Source organism: Passer montanus, unplaced genomic scaffold (assembly GCF_014805655.1).
Source record: "Passer montanus isolate IOZ18808 unplaced genomic scaffold, ASM1480565v1 scaffold63, whole genome shotgun sequence".
Lineage (NCBI taxonomy): Eukaryota > Metazoa > Chordata > Aves > Passeriformes > Passeridae > Passer > Passer montanus.
Window position 1 is genome coordinate 557,327 of NW_024371371.1, and position 19,618 is coordinate 576,944.

At 47.5% G+C, this 19,618-nt stretch overlaps 1 protein-coding gene across 3 annotated transcripts in view; it reads left to right on the forward strand.

Moving 5' to 3' along the window:
* The first annotated feature begins 36 nt into the window (after positions 1-36).
* The window catches only part of LOC120511247 (high density lipoprotein binding protein), a 39,042-nt gene continuing 19,460 nt past the window's right edge, over positions 37-19,618 (forward strand). The window contains exons 1-3 of one of the 3 annotated variants that reach the window (XM_039728031.1): positions 37-175; positions 18,346-18,413; positions 18,961-19,073. In XM_039728031.1, the coding sequence (XP_039583965.1) occupies positions 18,998-19,073 (76 nt within the window). In that variant the 5' untranslated portion in view covers positions 37-175; positions 18,346-18,413; positions 18,961-18,997. Of the gene's footprint in view, positions 176-14,345; positions 14,449-14,518; positions 14,649-18,345; positions 18,414-18,960; positions 19,074-19,618 lie in introns of those variants that run through there. The other 2 variants (XM_039728032.1, XM_039728033.1) reach the window with 2 other exon arrangements.

Sequence of the window (19,618 nt, forward strand, 5' to 3'; positions counted from 1 at the left end):
GCGGAGCAGGGGCCCCCCGCGCGCACGCGCGCGCCCCGTCCCCATAGCAACCCGCCGGGACGGGGCGGGGCCGCCCGCATGTTGTAGGTCACGCACATCCCCTGTGCTGCACCAAGATGGCGGCCGGGCCGTCGGCCTCGTACCCAGCCTAGGCTTCGCTGCGGGCCGACTAGAGGTAACGCCGGGCCCGGCGCGGGAGGGCGGGGGCGGGAGCGCCTCCGGTGAGCGGGGAGGAAGGCGCGGGGGCCGCGGGGCCAGCCGGCAGCACACAAAAGCCATGAGTCATGTCCCGCTTGCTCCCCCTGGGCCCGCGCCGCCGCTGAGGGGATGCGGCCGAGGAAGCGGCCGCTCTCCCCCCGCCTTCGGCTGCTGCAGGGTCCCGCCCGTGCCCCCGGGCCCGGCTGCTGCGGGCTCTGCAGGGGCAGCGGTGCCCATTGCCGCTGGTGCCCGAGGCTGAGGCTGCGCCATGCGGGAGGGTTGTGGCCTCACCTGTGGCACTGCGGGTAGCGTCAGCCGCCTCTGAGCATGATGCCAGGGGAATTCAGCCTCTGCTCACCTGCTCTCTGTGCCTGCAGGGTGGTTTTATTCCGGGTTATTTATAGGCCAGGATGATCCAGCAGCACTGAAGAGGGTTAAGCACGGGGCACTGGTGGTTCTTGAGCTATAGCTGAAATGGCACATGATAAGTAGCATTTTTCATGATGGCTTTCCCCAAATAGTAGGGGAGGTTTCATAACTGGCAAGAATAATTTCTTCCACTGAAAGACAAGAAGCAAGAGAGGAGATTGTGCTGTGAATGTTGGTAATACAGAGATCAGTTAACTTGTAAGATGAGGCAAGGGCTTTGAATTCACTAAGTTTAGAATTTGGAACATTCTCAATTCTGTGCTTGTGAAGTTAAGATTAGTGACATTCAGTCCCAAGGTGTTTGAAAGAGTAATTTCTTGTCTTATCCTGTTGTGTAATGGCAGAGAAAAATCTGCACACTCATATGTGCTGCATTGCTTTGTCACCTCTTTTCTGTTCAGTAAGGTCGGTGAAGAATCTGCCTGGTGATTTCGTCTCCTTTTTTCCTACTGATTCTATTCTGACAGCTGTCTTCAGTTAGAAGACAACAGATAGATTTGTGTTGTTTTTGTTTTATTTTTTTTCTTCCCCAAACCTGACTTGGAAGTGGTGTTTCATGTATTGTTTCATAGGTGGGTTGGGCATCCCTCTCCGTGGTAAAGGAACATATATCAGAGGTGAAGCAGGAAAGGAAGCAATAATCTGATGTGTGGCTGTGTATCTGCTAAAGCTCTGTCTGTCTAACCCTTTGTCTGTTTAGATTCAAGCTAATTTGTACATGGATTTTCATAAAGCATGGCCCAAATCACAGGCAGAGCCATCTACAGCAAAAACACACAACCTTTTTTCATAAAGGCCCACATTATAGTTTTACAGGGATCAGAAGGACAGCATAGTAAGTGCTCTCACTAGATATGGAACAGTAATGGTGGTCTGTGACTGCAGGGTGGCAGAGGCAGTGTCACCAGCCAGCCTGAGCTTTGCCACTGCTCCAGAGTAAGTCTAGATCATTCTCAAAGGACAGTTTTCCAAGTAGCTTCTGTAAGAAGCAGTTAAAGATTGCTCCAGGTTTGTTCTATGTAGCTCATTCTGGTGTGTCCACAGCTGGTAGTGTGATACACACTCCTGTCTCCTCCTTTGTTGCAAGGTAAACTGATTTTTTCTGTTGGCTTCTTTTTCATCTCTCCCCAGTTTTGCCTGATAGGGTGAAAAATTGGTGTATCTTCTTATGATTTTGAAGGTTATTATGGTCCCTACTTTTTCCATTAGTCTCACTTACCTAGACTGGGATGATGAGGGAGGTTTCCCTTGAACTAGAATTGGATCATAGTGTTGTTGTTGTTGCACAGCTTAATGGGTAACATAGTAATTGATTTTGGTAGGTTAGGGGTGGTTGTTCTTAGTCAAGTAGCTGGTCTTTTTCCATTTAACATTAAGCTGCCTCTGAAGAGAGTATGGTCTGTTAGAAGAGAGTTTTGTAACCTTGGGCTTTCCATAGCTGTTATCTGAGTGGGAGCCATCCCAGACAAGGCAAACTGTGCAGTTTGCACCTTTTTGAAGAAAATTGGGATGTTTGACTGGTTACAGTATTTCAGGTGTTACTGCCTGTTCCAAAGCATACTATTCTCTTTGTAGAAGCTTGTTGAGCTGATACAAATGCATTTAGGATTGTGCTGCTGTGAAAATTTGGGTAATTGCTCCAGTCAGATGGTCAGAGTAGTCAGCAGTGGCACTGGGACCAGTCCAGAATGTTCAAACTAAATTTTGAAGGTTATTATGGTCCCTACTTTTTCCATTAGTCTCACTTACCTAGACTGGGATGATGAGGGAGGTTTCCCTTGAACTAGAATTGGATCATAGTGTTGTTGTTGTTGGTTGTTGCACAGCTTAATGGTAACATAGTAATTGATTTTGGTAGGTTAGGGGTGGTTGTTCTTAGTCAAGTAGCTGGTCTTTTTCCATTTAACATTAAGCTGCCTCTGAAGAGAGTATGGTCTGTTAGAAGAGAGTTTTGTAACCTTGGGCTTTCCATAGCTGTTATCTGAGTGGGAGCCATCCCAGACAAGGCAAACTGTGCAGTTTGCACCTTTTTGAAGAAAATTGGGATGTTTGACTGGTTACAGTATTTCAGGTGTTACTGCCTGTTCCAAAGCATACTATTCTCTTTGTAGAAGCTTGTTGAGCTGATACAAATGCATTTAGGATTGTGCTGCTGTGAAAATTTGGGTAATTGCTCCAGTCAGATGGTCAGAGTAGTCAGCAGTGGCACTGGGACCAGTCTAGAATGTTCAAACTAAATGCAGGTGTGTGGTTAGAATCATAGGATCATTTAGGGTGCAAAAGACCTCCAACATCATCAAGTCCAACCTTTCACCCAGCCCTGCTGTGTTCACCCCTGACCCATTCCCACATCCACACATCTCCAGCACTCCAGGGATGGTGACTGGTGGGTTGCCTGTGCTTCTTCCCAAAATCCAGTCTAAACCTTCCCTTCTGAATGAATGGTTCACTTACCATAACTGGGAGGGTTTTGTTAATTTCAGTGGTGGGTTTCTGTAGAGTATGATATTTATGTGGAAATGTTTCTCTTTGAACAAAAGCCACTCAACAATGGTTAAATTTTGTTTTGTATTTAAGAATTCTACAGAAGGAAATCCTAAGTTCTGTATTGTGCAGAGCTTATAAAATAAACCTCAGAGTGAAATAATGAGACTGGCAAGTGTTCCCATGGGTGTTTTGAACCCTTAGGGGAATGTTGTTACAGTCTTGACAAAGATGTACAGAGTAGGGGTGGCTTCCCCATCCCTGGAGATGTTTAAGGCCAGGTTGGACAGGACTTGGAGCAGCCTGGCCTAGTGGAAGGTTCCCTTCCATGACATGGGTTGGAATTGGATGGTGGTTAAGGTCCTTTCCAACCCAACCAGTCTGGGATTCTGGGATTCTGTGCACCCTTCCATGACATGGGGTGGAATTGGATGGTGGTTAAGGTCCTTTCCAACCCAACCAGTCTGTGATTCTGGGATTCTGTGCACCACTGAAGAAGCTTCAACAGGCCTTTTAAAGCAGGCTGAGAAAGGTGTGTTCACCCAGGAGGTAACAAGTCTGACTTGTCCAGGAGCATGGTGCTGAGAGGCCCAGGGCCTGCAGAACTTCTGCAGCATGTGTCTGTGGAGGAATACAGTGTTACTGTATTAAAATATGAGAACAGATAAAGAAGAAACAGGAAAATAAAACCCAGCTGCAGGATTAAGTCTCTGTTCCTCTTCCTGATTACCCTACCTTTGAAAGCAGGATGCTGGGTAGCTTGTTGGGCTTTGCTCATGTTTTTTTTAATTTTACTTATTGTTTTTTCTAGGCCTTTGGTCTAGAAGCTGTTCCTGCAGGGTCTGTTCTGTCATTGTGGCCTGTGAGATTGCATTTGGAGTGGAAGGGAGAGCCCTGGTCAGTAGGGCCTCTTGGGGAGGGGATTGCAGAGGACTCAGGTGGTCTCTGGCCTCCAGGTGTTCATGCTAGACTGGTGATTAAGTCAAGAATCTAGGGCTTCTTTCAAGAGCTCTTTCCATTTTAGATATTCTTAAGTTAATAGAACAATTTTGGGTTACTAGCTTATCCTGAGTGTGGAATTAGACCTGAGAGATTTATATTTATCTGCCCTTCAGCTTTAAAAGAAAGCAGATTTTTAGGATATAAACGATCTATTAAAATCTTGTGATTTGCATTCCCATCTTAAATTATAAGTCCTGAATGCCTAATGCCTCTAGTGATCTTTTTCCACTTCTTCTTTCTGTGAACTCATGTTGGACCTTAGCTCTCATGGTGCAACTTCAGTGGGAGGAAATCAGAAAGTCAGGTTGGAAAAAGATGTGTCAATAAATGGTGTGGAAAAGTTCCAGCCAAAGCAAGGGTAGAAACTGAGTTGCTAAAGGATTTATGTGTTTAAGGTTTTAATTACAACAAGGAAGAGTAATCAGGCTGTGATTAGCGTTCTGAGTTTATTTCATTAAAAAAAAAAAAAGGTGTGTTAAAGCTGAAATAGTTAATTTGTCCTTCATTTAGGTGATCTGGTGTTTCTACCTGCACAAGGTCTGATATTTTCCCAGCAGTCTTGGAGATGTACAGGAATCACTTCTGGCAGCTTCCATATAATACAGATATTCCTCTTTGATCCTGCTGCTGGACTTCACTCATCTCTCACAACTGGTTCTATGTTGTTGACTCTTGCATCTGGCAGATCTCTCAAGCCTCAATGACGCCTACTAATATTTTACACCTTATTTCTAGATCTATTAGCATGTGAGTACCTAAGTCCACGTAAGCACTCCTGTGGGGGCAGAGGGCTGACCTTGGCCACAGCTGCCTGGCCCGTGGGAGCTGCCTGTGTTGCTGAGGCAGCGAGGGAAACATGTCACTCTTTTGTGAGGAGAAGGGGTTGGAGCAAGGAGTTATGTCCAGCCAGAGGCACAAAAGAGGCACTTGCAAAGCAGCAGGCAGAAAAAAAAACAGGGAGAAACCTGAGAGAAAGGATAGACCACAAAAGGCTCATCTAGAGGAAGTCATAACGAGTTTGACTTCAGTGGAAAAACAGCACTAAAGAAGGGAAGGGATTGGTTCAGTAGCTGCAAGGCACAAAGAAATGGTGACTCACAGGAAAAGTTTTGCCTTTGGGAGGATTGGATAGTACAGGCATATTTATGCGACCTCCCTTAAATGATGTTATTTAATTGAATTGCAAAATAAAATGGATTTACTTGTTGATGCAGGATGGAAGTAGTACCAGATTCTCTTACACTCCACAGCACAGTGTCTGGAGCTGTTTTCCAGCAACAGTTTTGCTGTTTTACTGACAAGTTTTCAGTGATGAGAGAACCACTTGGGAAAAGTTTGGGGATGGAACAGATAGATTTATTTAGTATTAATGGGAAAAAAGTGACACACCCATCCCTCCTCCCTGAATAAAAGACCCCGACAACAAAACAAACTCAAACATGGAAACAAAGCAAAACCAAGAAACAGAATTCTGTAAGGAACTTGCTTTTAAATGTATGTCAGTGTGATTCTGGTAAAAGTATCCACACATGTGTAACTTGTGTGTATGCCACATCTTTTACCTGCAAGAGACATACCTGTGAAGGAAAGTTTCTGGGCGTCCTCATATCATGGTAATTGATACTTGTGTGCTCTGAATTCAGCAACATCCCAGAAAATAACTGGATTTTAAGGAGGAAAGACTTGGAACCCTGTTGTGTTATGACTATTCCAATCCTGTTTGGAGGAGGCAGGACCCAGCTTTCTCTCTCTGTTATTGAATTGATAGTTGCTTGCTGAGATCTCTCTCAAAGCCCATGAAATGCTGTCCGACCCCAGGTAACGTGTCAGGATTCTGGTTTTAAAGGAAGGTTACTGGTATCATGTGTCCCAGTAAATACCATGAGGCAGGTGTAGCTGACTGTCACAAAGGTAACCTCTGGCATGCTTTTCATCAGGGATTGGATAACAAATAATCTTCTTACATCATTCAGATTTCAGGCTTGGTTCCAGGTATTGGCACACAGCACAGCCATCACTCCCTTGCCCCTTTTCCCCACCCATGCTGGTTTTGGTTGACTGGTATTTCAAAGGTTTTACAGCAAGTTGCTGAAAAATCTGCAGAGGCTTTTTTTCAGAGGAGCACTGACTGCCTTGATGGCCAGTGCTGGAGTCAGGTGGTACCACCTGCTGTAGCATCACTTGCTACTTCTCTTCTGCTTTTTTGTAGTCCTGTGTTTTTGTCTATCCCTGCATTTGTGGCACTGGGAATTGAAGTGGGTATTTAAAAAATAAACTGGATATTTGCCAAAGATGAGTGACAAACAAAGCCAAGGGCAGGCTGTGTGGCCAGAAGAGGGACCTCAGGCATGGGATGGGTACATGGGTTGAGTCAGAAAAAAGGAAGAAAGTAAGGGATAGAATTAACATTTCCCCACTGGCAGGGACAAAGGCAAAGCCAGGGAAAGCAACTTTGGGGGAGGAGACCAGGAATAATTGCAGTGGACTTATTACTGCTTGCCCCAGAAGTTGAGGGGCATTTTTGTATCTCCAGTGGGCACTGGAAATGGTGTGGACTGCCTGACTTCTCCTGCCTGTCTGAAAGAGGAGAGCAGGGTTCTGTTGTTTCTACAGTCCCAGCAGTTTCCATTGCTCAGGAGAAAGTAAGTTTGCTGTTATCTCTGTGCCAGTGATAAAGTTGAAGGTAAAACTGTGCTGGAGCAGTTGAAAGGAAAGCTGAAAAGAACAGCTCCCACAGCAGGCAGGGTGAGAGTGGGAATGGGAATATGTTATGGTTGACCTGCTAGTGCATATGCCTTTGTTTTCAAAGTGAATATTTCAGCACTTGGTGCAGTGTGCAGGGATTTAGGTGTTTGGTCTTACAAGGGCCCTTGGAATGTCTGGAGAATAGCAAGTTGTAGGTATACGACTATTGCTTAAAAGTTGTGTAGCATTGAAGAAGCTTAAAAGTGAATTTTTACTCTTTTGGTTTCATTAAATGAAAATCCTGAGTAGATGGCTCTGTTGCTTGCAAGATAGCTGTAGGTAAAATGAGAGCAAGCAGTGAGTATTTACAGAAGGTTAGAAGTTCTTGCAAATTTAGGAAACATTACCCCTCTATTTTATTTGAAAACTCATCTTGCTCAGGACACCATTCCAAGTGGGTGGAGGACTGAGCAGCATGAGGTATCAAAACAAAAAAATTGTACCCAAAATCGTTCATGTCCTGTTCCAGTTCAGCCCAAAGATCAGCAGGTAGAACTGGGAATGATTCCGTTATGGAAAGGGGTTTTAAGCATAAAATAATATTATTTGTAACAATTAGGGGGAATAGTTTTACTCTGAATTCTCCCTAGCTGTCCTTCTCTCCTTTCATAGCAGGCTTAGGGTGGCCTTGCAAATTTGGAAGGGAAGACTGTCTGGGTTTTTCACTGTCAGTTTAGATCACTGTGATGTAATTCTGTCTAACACATGAAGAGCCTTTTGCTTGGCCTAGTAGAGATTAGGAATTAGTGCTTGTCTGTGGATCTGCTGAGCCCCTGTTGCATGTGCTATGAATAGGACAAAGGGAAGGCAGTGCTTAAATAGTGAGGGTCCGAGCACTGCTTTTCCAAAGTGGCAGATATTTACTTTAATGCTTTTTCAGAGGAATTGTTGCCAAACTGAAGGTGGGTTTTTTTCATTTTTAAATAGTTCTGTCCTGCTCCAAACAAAGCACTAGCCTCCCTGCAAGTTTCAAGCTTTTATTCTTTCAAGTGTTTTGTTTGTTACAATAATGCTGATTTTTCTGGGTTGTAATTTCAAGCTGCTTATGGCAACTGAAAGGTAGAAATAGAGAAAAATAAAATTTACAGAATTAGAGAGTCTCGTGAAGCCATGTGACTTGGGAAACTGGAATTCAGAGCAAAACATACCAGAGCACATAGAAGTTTATAAAAATGGAGCTCTGGCATTCTCTTGAGTCTTCGTTATCCAATAAACATTATGAACTGAGGAATCTTTAAAAACTTTCAGGGAGCCTTGAGCAACTTTGCTGAGGTTTTTTTTTTTATATTATACCTTGAATCAAAGTAGCTAAGCAAGATTAAAAAGGAGCCTTGAACAACTTTGCTGAGGTTTTTTTTTTTTTTATATTATACCTTGAATCAAAGTAGCTAAGCAAGATTAAAAAGAACCGTAACCCAAACAAAACGGACAAAACCAAATGTCTGTTTACATTTTTGCTTAAGTTGCAATTTTTCTGCTCCTCCCCTGAAAAGTGGCACTGGGGAGGTCTCATTTAGTTTGCCACTGTTCTTCTTTCTTTTTTTTTTATTTTTATTTTCTGTATATGTTTATCCAATCAATATGAAAAGAAGTGATTGTTGTCTTTATAAACTGCTGAAAGCAAGTACTTAAATTCTGCCCTGCCAAACATCAGCTTAAGAGTAGCTGGAGGAGGTCTTAGTGGGTCTGGTGACAGGTTTGAGTTCAGGGACACAGCTGACTTACCTTTTTCCACATTAACTGTCCTATACTCAGAAAATGTAAAGTTTCAGGCTTGCAAATTCCTTGCCTTTTCAAGCTGGGTGATGTAAAGTGCATGAGAGCTGCTGGCAGCATTTCTTTAAAAAAAATTGCCACGTGTTCATTTTATATTGCAGTGGCCAATGGAGAGAGATCAGGAGACACTCAAAGGTAAACAAAAGAACTTCAACCCGGTAGCCAAAGGAGAGCAGAGTGAAACTTTCCATTTGAAGAACAGAAAAAAAAAAATACTGCATACTTTGTTCTGCAGTATCTCCAAAATCCTCATTTCTTGGTAACTGGGATATTAGCAGACTTTGGAAAACACCTCTCAGCTCTCTAATAGTGGAAGATTTTTGTTCTTCTGCAATGTAGAAGTTCTGCAGAACCCCTCTGAAAGCACCTGGGAGTGATAAGCACACAGTGTGGTGGTAATTTAAACTAAAAACCAAGTTCAGATCAGCATAAAGAGCCAACACTGAAATTTGGAGTTCTAACTGCAAGTAAGAAACCTTTTTTCACAGTAAGGATAGTCAGCTATTGGAATAGGGTGCCAAGAAAGTTTGTGCAGCTCTGGAGGTTTTCAAGACCGGAGTGAGGAAAGCCCTGAATGCCCTGGTCTGACCCTGCTTTGAGCAGGCCCCAGAGTCTCTGACCTCCATGTGTTGCCAGATATTCTGAGTTTCTGTGATTTCTGTGCTGTTACCACTTTCCAGGCAATATATTTGGAATTTTTTTCTGAATCACTTTTTCCATTTTGAGTCAAAACAGTGTTTTGCTTTACTGTAAAACTGGAAGATACTGTATTTTACTTTATCCCTCATGTTTATTCCTCATGGAAATGTTTATTGGTTCCCCAAGGCCAGGAACCCGCAGTTTGCTTCTACTCCTTAAAAATTCTACTCCTTTGCAACTTCTTGAAAGCCAAGTTCATGTTAAATCAGATTTCTCTCACAGTGCAGGTGGAAGGGCAGACTCAGACTGGTCCTCTGTGGCTTCCTTCTGCTTTGCTTTTGAATTGATTTTATTAAACTGTCCATTGATTTTTTTTTTCTTCCTCATCTCTGAAAAGGCATTTGTTTTGTCACAGCACCTGACATCCAAGGATCACATCATTCTGAACAACCTGAAATGAAATAACGAGTCCACAGAGAAAATCAAGATGCTGTGTGTGTATGTGTGTGCACAGCCAGGGCAACCAAGAGAATTTTGCTGGTCAATTCACCAAATCTGCAGCAAATCTAAGAGCAGAGCTTGCGTCTCTTTACTGGGTTCTTTTTTGTTTGGTTTTTTTTTCCCCATTAAATCTTGTTTTCTCACAGTGTCCCTGTGTAAAACCAGCAGCTTTTCCTCCCTCTGCAGTCAGATGGTCTGATGCTCCTTGTTCACACTAGAGCTCTGTCACACCAGTAAGTTGCTCCTGTTCTTCCTACCTATTCTGCATGCCCCTTGTATATTAGGGGCATATAACATAATATTATATATTACGTTATAGGGCGCCCTGTGATAGTCTAGGAAGGGCAATGTCTATATTCTTTGCTAGCTGATGGTTGCATAATTTTATTGTCAGAGTGCCCATGAAATAAGTCTTTTAAAGACCCATATTTGCCTCAGAGGCCTGCTGAGGTTTGTAATTTTCCTTCAACATCCAGTCAGTTCTTCTGTTCCAGCAAGAGCATTGCCCTCAATAAACAATGTGGGTTACCAGGAGAAAGGCAAGGGGTGTTGCACCCACCTGGGACCCTGTAATTTATATTTTATACCACCCAGATCCTGTGTGAGACAGACACACCAAGTCACTCATCCTCCTTCCACCACCCTCTCTTCTTCACAGTGTCACTAAGTGGTTGGAGCTGGGATTAGTGTCTAGGCTTGGGTAGACTTTTCTCTTTCTACCTATAATTCTCTAATTGGGTATTTACAGTGGGCCTCTGAAGATGGTGGAGCTGCATTAAGTACAGCCAAGGGGCAGAACTTAGCCTACAGAATCATTTCTTCCCAGCACTGATGTGTGAATGGGGGAGGTAGGTGTCTGATTTGCACATCCCTGGAACTTTTCTTCCTCATGGCAAATAAGTAAAAACTAGGCTCAAAGTCAGAGACATGAGCAATGTGGACTCACATTCAGTCATTTCTTATGATGAAACTTTTTTTATTCTCTTAGCAGAACTATCTATACAGTTTGACTCCTAACTTCAGTTTAACAGGGATTTTCTGTAGAAATGCAAATGTTCTGTTGGAAGATCCCCTGGCGAGCCACAGCGATAGCTGTGGAGCTGAGACACGTATCCTGCTTTGGCTGAGAACCTCAGTACTCTCTGCCATACAAGTGCCCTGCATCCTGAATCCTCTTTTGCTTGCTTTTTCTAGTGTGATGCAAAGTATACCCCCAACCCTTTTCTCTTCATGCCACTGGCAAGGGATGTGCTGAAATGGATGCTTTCAGGGGGTAGCTCTTTTGTGGTGTTCTCTGACTTGAGGGTGTGGGATAAGCACCCAGAGTACAAAAAGGGTGCTTATTTGTACAGTTTTAGAAATCTGGAGTTATATTTAACAGGAAATAAAATCACAGCACACTCTTTGGAACATACTTGGGTTGCTTTCCAAATAAGGCTTTTGGTTTCTGGCAGGAAAAATAGGACTCTGTTATAACAACAGAAAATACAAATAGGCTAGAAGAAATGCTTTGCAAAATCCCAGCTCAGCCGAGGGTGGATGTGCCAGGAAAGACCAGCCTTTTTGCTCCAGTAGTTTAAGGTGCAGTTTCCTTTCCCTCTTTCTCTTCCCCAAGAGCTCTGGGGTGAAGTGATCATGGAAAGCTTCTTAACTCCTTAACCTTGCCTTCACATGGGCGAACACATGTTCCAAAAAAACAAGCCCCAAACCAGTTCAGTGTTACTTTTATCTCTGTGTGTGTGTTTGATGTTTTTTGCTGGTCCCATTTTTGTCCTCCCTCGGACTGGTGATATGAGCTGCCAGCCTGATAAGTCATGGAAACTACACACTGCCCAATCCTTCACCCTTTCTGCCACCCTTTGGTGCTCTCTTTGGGAGGCTTATTTTTCTTTTATTCTAACAAGCCATGAAATTTGGGCCTATTGTAATGCTGCCAAAATACAGGTTGCCTGAGGGAGAGTGGTTAGTGTTTGTCCAAAGGTTGGGTGTCTTCTTCTGTCTCCATTCCCCTCAGCTACCAAAAATTCCTGCACCTGGCTTATAGAGGAGCCATTTTACACACATCTCCATGACAAATGTATTTTAAATTTATTTTTTAATGTGAGGTTGTAGTTTTGGACAAGTAAGTAGACAGAACTGACCTGAAACAATCCCTGCAAATCCCTCTCTACCCAGACTCCATAGCCTCATTGAAGAAAAGGTATGGGATGGAACACGGATGGTCGATGTGCTGGTGGGAGCAGGAGGTTGAAATAAGCCTCCTGGCACCCTCTAAATGTGTTTTTCCCATGCACAGTATATTGCACTTATGTACTTAGTGAATGTGGGAGGAAAGGTGAGCTCTTCCCCCTGTACACACACCTCTTTCCCTGTGGAAGATCTTCCTCTAAGGAGAACAGCTTGTGACACGTTTCCTTCAGCAGAAATCATTCTTTGAGGGTGGCACACAGTGAGGTGCTCCAGGCCTTCCAGTAGCTTCTGGGACTGGCAGACTTCCCTCCCACCACTTGCAACTACAAATAAAGGAAGAGCAACAGGCAGAGGAGGATTGCCTCTTAAGCAGGCCTGGAGAGGAAGCTGTGATAGAAGCAAGAAATCCATAATGATCTGGCAAGCTGTGGCTGCAGCAGCACTCTACAGAGAAAGCAGGAGAGGGCCATGCTGTTATCCCAGAGGCACAAGGTGGCATGTCCCCACAGAGGCCCTGCTAAACCAGATAATGAGGTGGAGTTCAGGGAGAATGATGTTGATGCCTTGGTGTGATGCTGTAGGCTGGAGGTTGTGATGCTTCTCTGGTTCCCTGGCACAGGGGATTGTGGTACTTACGTTAGAGTTAATTGGAAGTTAGAGTGTTGAGAGGAGCTTTGCACTGCAGAGATAAACATGAGGGAGCAAAATCACCGGAAAGGCATCTGCACCTTAAGCAAGGTCCTGAGTCCCAAATTACAACACCCTGCACTGCAGCTGCTGCCCAAAGTCTGGAGGTGCTGAGGTTTGCCCAGGTCCCTGGAGCTCTGCTTTTGCATGAACCACCAAATGCCTTGTTGGGAGCCTTAGTGGTGCTTGTGGCATCCCCAGCCCAGGTGGTTTGTGTCAGAGCAGCCAGAGCCCGTTCCTGCAGCACATAGGATGTGGCAGCAGTGGTTGCTGCCTTTCTGTGGAGAACCCCGTGCCTGGAGTGGTATTCCTGCATCCTCCAGAGATAACAGACTTTGAGGAGAGGCTGGGCTGGGGGAAGATTGGCACCATGGCCAGGCACCTCTGTGATCTATTCTTGATGACTGTTCTCCTCTGTTTAGCAGACTTCCTGATTTCACCCACAAGTGTATCTTTATTTATAGTTATAAATTGTGTCAAAAAATTCAAGTGTTTCGATGATGTCCTCCCAGCCATAAGATAAAAAGAGGAGAAATGGAGAAATCTACTCTTGTTTATTAATAAGTAATAAATTTACTAAAGGCTAAATACCATCTATGTTGCCATAAATACAGTGCATGAAATGTCTAAAATTTACTGCATGTACTCAAAAGCAGTTCACCCAAAGACCTCAGATTTTTGTGGTCAGAGCTCCACAGAGCAGCTTTCGTTTTGTTTGCTGGGATCTGGGAGTGAGAAAACCAGTCACTAAGTGTATAAGTTATGAATTATGAGAAAGATTAATGCTTTGTAGGAAAATGAGCTAATGCAAAAATCAGTTCAAATTTGATGTATTTTTACAGTGATGGAGATGGGACAGGTTTTTTCCTTGGGTCCCTGAGGGTGCAGAGCTAATAATTAAAAACATCTATATTGCACCAAGTAATAAACATCCTCTGTGCAGGAAAGGAGAGTATTGTGCTTGCTGGCTTGCCTTTCACCTCCTTCACTCTTCCTCATTTCTAAATTAGATACTGTAATAAGTAGAGGGACTCTTTTTAACTTCTGGGGTATAGGAGTGTGTTGTGGTTTGGGGGGTTTTCTGTGGTTTTGTTTAACTTTTTTTTCTACTCTTACCTTGCCCCTTCTGCCTGCCTGCAGCCTCACTTGGGGTGGCTGCTGCTGTGACACCGTCTGTGCAGGAGGAGGTGGATCAAGCTGGGGCCTCGGTGTCCCTCATCACTCGGGAGCGGGCAGGAGCCCCAGCTGTCCGCTCTCTTCTCTAAGTCGCGGTTTTCAGGCTGATCAGAGCCCTCTAACCCTGCGTGAAACCGGGTTTGACCCAAGTGGGTAATCCTGAGCTCTGGGGGCGCCGCGGGGCTCGCTAAGGGCGGTTCGGTGTTCCAGCAGCCCCAGCCCCCTCTCCGCTGGGCTGCGGGCGGGAGGCGCGTTCCGCGGTGCATCCGCAGGGAAGGTGCAAAGGGCCTGAGCCGCGGATATCGGCCGGGGAGCCGGCGGCGGCGCGGCCCCGAGGGCGCGGGGCGGGCGGTAGCCAGCCGCCATTCGCTTCCCTTGCCGTGCGGGAATGGGCCGCCGGCAGAGCCGCAGCTCCCGGGCCGCTCGGCCGCAGCGGGGCGGCCCCGGCGGCGCAGGGCACGCGTGGCGGGCCGGCCCCGCCGGGAAGGGGCATGTCCCGCTGACGTGCGGGCCGGGGATTGGCAGCGGCCCGGCCTATATAGGCGGCGGGGCGGGCGCCGCGCCGTTCTCCCAGGAGCGCTCCGTTTCTCCAGAAGGGCGGGCGAGCGGGCACCGGCCGGAGTGAGTCACGGGGGACGGGGGGCGGCCCCTCCGCCGCGGCCGCGGCGCCGACGTGGAGGCTGGCGGGGAGGCCCGAGGCGGCCTCGCATCCTCCCCAGGGCACCGACGTGTCGGCGCTGCCGGGAAAGTCCGCGCTAACTTCCCGCCGGCCGGGCCGGGCAGGGCAAAGTCCGGCGAGGGAGGGCATCCGGCGGTGGGAGGTGGGGAAAAGTGGCCCCGCGGCGCGGCCTCGGCCGGCGGTGCCATGGCTGTGCCGGCCGGCAGCAGCTGCCGCGTTTGGCCGGCGATGGGGCCGGGCCGACGGGGAGGCCGGGCCCCGCGGCTGTCTGGGGAGGGGGCGGCCGGGCCGAAGCGCGGCGTGAATCCCGTTGGTGGGAGAGGGTTAGTGGCGCAGACCGAGGCGGTTCGGGGCCGTCTTAGGGTCTGATTCCGACAGGAGCTAAAGCGGCCGGAGGCGAGCGTTCATCCGGTTCTGGTCAGCCCGCGGAGCGCCGGCGGCGGGCAGCCCAGCCTGCCCCGGGTCGCGGGGCCGAGCGCTCCCCTCCTGCCGTGGCTGTACAAGGATGAGCGCCCTGGCCACCGTCGGCGGGGGGAGGTGCCAGCGCCGGGCTCGGAGCTGGCCGTGCCCGCCGCGCTATCCGCACCGGCAGCGCTCCGGCGGCCGCGGAGCCGCTCTCCCGGCTGTCACTGGGCCCCGCGGGTGCTCCTGCCCCCCGCTCGCCTTATGCGGCCGCCCCCGGCCTGCAACCCACAGGGCCGCAGCGGGCTGGCGCTGCCGGAGCTGCGGCTGCAGCTGCCCCGTGGCACTGGCCGCGCCCCGACCCCGTTCCGGCCCCGTCCTGGTGCGCTGGGCGCGCCCCCGCCGCCCCCTCCCGCTCGGCCCCGCACTCGGCCGGGCACGGCGGGGCCGAGCGGACCTCGGGGGGGTCACGGTGGCGGTGCGGGCCTGGGTGGGCTCCGGGCGCAGATGCCCGGTCCCAGCCCCGCCGCGAGGCGCTATCTCTGGCTGCCCCAGCGGGACGCGGCCGGGTGCACGTCCTCGGTGGCGGGGCCGCCACAGGGCTCCTCCTGTCCGGGGCCAGACGCGGTGGCGGGGCCGGCGCTAGTGGAAGAGTAAACATGGGGGATGGGTCAGGGTGCCCGCGGCCAGGGCTGCGGTCGTGTTGCGCTCTGTGATGCATTAAGTCGGGAATCGCTGCGGAGGGAGACTGCATTCTGCCACGCAGCAGCTGACTGTCAGCGTGATTCCCTCGGAACTTGGGGGCCTCCAGTCTCTGAGGGAGCCCGTTGGTTTTCAGAAAGCAAGTATTTTCATCTGTGTCCACTCATCACCCAAGAGGTTTCCCTGTCATGTGTGAACAGACAGAGGACAGTGCCTACCACAACCAGCCCAACCCTGCTGTGTGTGGTTCTCACTGCATGGCATTAACAAAGTAATAATGTTTTTATTAAATGTACTTTTAAATAACATGTAACTGACATTTCCATCCACAAGAACTGATTGTGTTGGCAGTGTAACTCATGACTTTGTTTCTCTTCATACAAATGTTTCCCATGTGATTAGGTCTGGCCCTTGCTGGAGGTTATTTTTAGGATGATTCTCTTTGAGAATTTGTTCTCTTTATTGAAGTGTGCTTTAGACTTCTGTAACTATTTGGTGCACAAGGCCAGCACTACAGGCAGGTATCAACCAGGCAGTTTGAAACCTGTTGACCCAGTCAGCTGCATGCTGGCATGACGTAGCTGTAACCTTAGTTTCAAAACCTAAGTGGGAAGCCAAGGAGGTGTAAGATCCAAATGCAGCACTTGAACTGCTGGTTTTGATGTTACATTTAAAATACCATTCTAATGGTTGCCTCTGATTTTGGCCAGAGATGAATCCCTGAGGCCTACAATATACCAGATGCTTGGGATTGCTGGAGATGAGGAGTATTTGTTCTTAGCTTCTTGTATGGGTGACGAAGCAGAAATTCATATGGATAAATGCTGCCCTTTGATTTTGCATTGCCTGCTCTCTGAGGTGGAGGCTGCAAGGAGGATCTGTGCAGCTGCTGTGTACACAGTGAAACCAGCAGCTGTGCCTTGAGGTTGTGTCTTTCAAGTAGGTGCTATATTGGGTGTTGTTCACTGATTTTTTTATCCTTACCCTCCTTCTCTAAGGAGGAAAATACATGCAAGATCAGCCAGGTGGTGTTTTCTGGAGAAATGAGAGTTATAAGCACATCTGTGCCTTTAGCAAGGCTCTGGCCAGAGCTTGACAGCTGTTTGTGATGTCTAGCATGCTTCTTCTTCCTGCCTTCATTTGGAGCTTGCCACGAGGTGGTGGCACCCTCGTTAGTGACCCAGCAGGCTGGAGGAGCTGCCACAGAGTCTGCAAGCCTTGGTGAGATAGTCTGGAACAGGTGCCATGGCAGTAATTTGCTTTCCTTGGATCTGTAGCAGCTTGAGCAGCGCAGGCATGTACTGTGGACACGTAACCACGTCTTACACTGTGGTGTAACCCTGGACAGCAAGAAGATTTCTCCAAGATCAGGTTGCTAGTCACCCTTTCTGTACACAGCAAATGCCTTGCAGAGATCTGCATTGCTGCAGCAGCTGTACTGAGCAGCATGACTGGCTGTCCCAGTACCTGCTGCCTCATTCCTGGATTAATTGCAGCATTAGCTCTATTGCTCTGACAGCACAGTTTGTGCTGCCTTCTGCCTGTTAAAGGCATGTTGAAGTAGGGGAAAACAATGGCCTTGGCTGAGATGCAGATCAGGCCTGTATGACTCTTGCATCACTGTTTTTCTCTGTTCTTCCCTCCTTTCCTTCTGCCACCATCAGCCTCCCATACTGCAGCACAGCTCTAGCATAATGTGAGACACCCCATCAGCAACACTGCATTTTTAGGAGTCACACTGGTTTTGGGAGCCTTTCCTAACTTATTGGAAGGTCAGAGATGGCAGCTGTCACTTTCCTGAAAACAGTCAAGTTTGCTGTACAGAAGATGGTCCAAGCAGCACTTCAGGGTGTGTGTGGCTCTTGTCCCATGAGCAGGCAGAGACCCTGCGTTTTAGGAGAGTGCCAGCTCTGCAGAAGCACACAGAACAGTTCTGGGGGACTCTGGCTGTGGGTATTGTACAACTGGCAGGGTGTGTACTGTACTGACTTTTACATTTTCACTTGTATTCCTAAGCACTTTTTCAGTAAATTTGCAGATTCAGATTCAGGAGGTGGAAATCCTTTCTCAGCAGTGTGTTTTTCTTCCTGGTTCTGCCTTTTGTACACATTTAAAATAGTCCATGTAAACCAGTGTAAATTTTCTTATTCAAACTTTCAGATTTAGGCCTGGAGGGAGAATTTAGTGCCTGGTGCATGATCTTATTGCAATAAAAACTGCAGAGCTGGACTGCCCAGCAGTTTAGTGTGGAGAGCTCTGAGTGTTTGCCTTAGTTTGTGAGGATGTCTGTGTTGATTCACCCAAGCTCCACTGAACTACATTCCTAACTTGTGACTGATGGCAGTGTTGTTGGCAGGTTTTCAGGTTGTTAGTCTCTTCTGACTAGAGAAGGTCTTGCTTGCAACCCTGAAATTTCATGTTTTGAACATCTGCTATTAATTGACTATAGTTTTTTGCCTGATATTGGATGGCTACTCTTGTAGCAAGTGTGGTGAAAGAGTAACTACTCCAGACTTCCTGCTGTGAAGTTTGAGTAGATGGTGGGGCTGCCTGCAGAGCTAGTAAAATGTGACAGGTGTCATGTGTGGGGAGATGCAGCTGAGTTTGAGAGTGTTTTGGATAAGGTGCAGCTTTGAACGGTACAGGCCCTGTTGGAAGTCACAGTAACAGGGATGTCATGTTTTCTGTTTTCTTGGATCTAATTTATTTATTTTAATTATTTTTTTTCTCTACAGCAAAAGCTGGCAGGCTGACAAACAGGCAGCTTACAGGACGGACTCTCTGGCTACTGACCATTTAGCTGGTAAGTTCTCATTTTGGGGAGCCAAAGATCTTGCTGCTGCTGAGCTTGCTAGTCAGGCTTTCTGAGTGTCTCCCTAAGTCAGGCACCTAAATAAGTTCCTCATGAAGAGGAATCAGCTTCCTGGGTCCTTTCTCTTTTATCTCTAGGGGTACACGATGGTCTTGGACTGACTGTTCAGCCATTCACATACTCATGTAAAAAATGTACACCATTCATATTAATAAATTAATGAGACTGCACTTTAGGTTAATTAGAGTATGCTTTAAAAATGTGTGGTGTCCCCCTTTCCAGTGACCTTCTTAGGTTACACATCCTCTCCCTTCTTAGGGAGGAGCTCTGGTTTTGGTGACCACTGTGTAGGGAGGAAATATCCCCCCAAAATTCCTGTCTGTTTCAACAAGGAAATCAGGCAGCTGATGGGCCCTGGGGGTCCTTTTCAAGAGGATGACTGGAAGAGTGCTCAATAATACCTACTTTGTCTTGCTGGGCTGACTTTGCTCACCCTGGGTGGTGTTGGTAATACTGTTGCCACTTGCACCTCTTGCAGTGGCATACCCGGATTGTGTGTGGGTGGGAAGTCGACAATGAGCTCCGTGGCAGTTTTGACCCAGGAGAGCTTTGCTGAACACCGCAGCGGCCTGACCCAGCAGCAAGTGAAAGGTGAGTTCCTGAGATGTGCCTCTCAATTCAGACTGCACAGCCCTCTTATCCAAGCTCAGTCTGTGTGTCTGGTTCCCCAAAAGTGTGCATTTCCCTTTCCTAAATTAGTGTTGTGCTAGATTAGCTTTCCACCCCCAGCAGCACAGTGGAGGTGCTGCACAGTTCAGGGCTGTGAGGAGATGGGCATGAACACTTCAGAGAGTTCTGGCTAGCAGTGCTCCCAGCCCTGGGATGGGGCACATGCAAGAGTGGGGCACTGAGCTACACGAGAGCCTCATGGATCAGTGTGCTGGGCTGTCATTTCCACCTTTTGCTCAGCCAGGTGCTGGGGGTGGTCACTAACCATACAAACTGACTCTCTGGTGGGTTTTGGCTTCCATTCCCAGCTGTGAACAGCCCCATCTGGTATGGCCCAGTGCACAAGTGAGTTGAACATAATGTACAGGCTTACAGGCTTTCCCTAGACTTTGCCCTAACTATAGTCCTTCTCTGTCTTTTTTCTGGGCTTATGTTTGTCTTATCCCCTTCTGACCTGCACCCTTTGG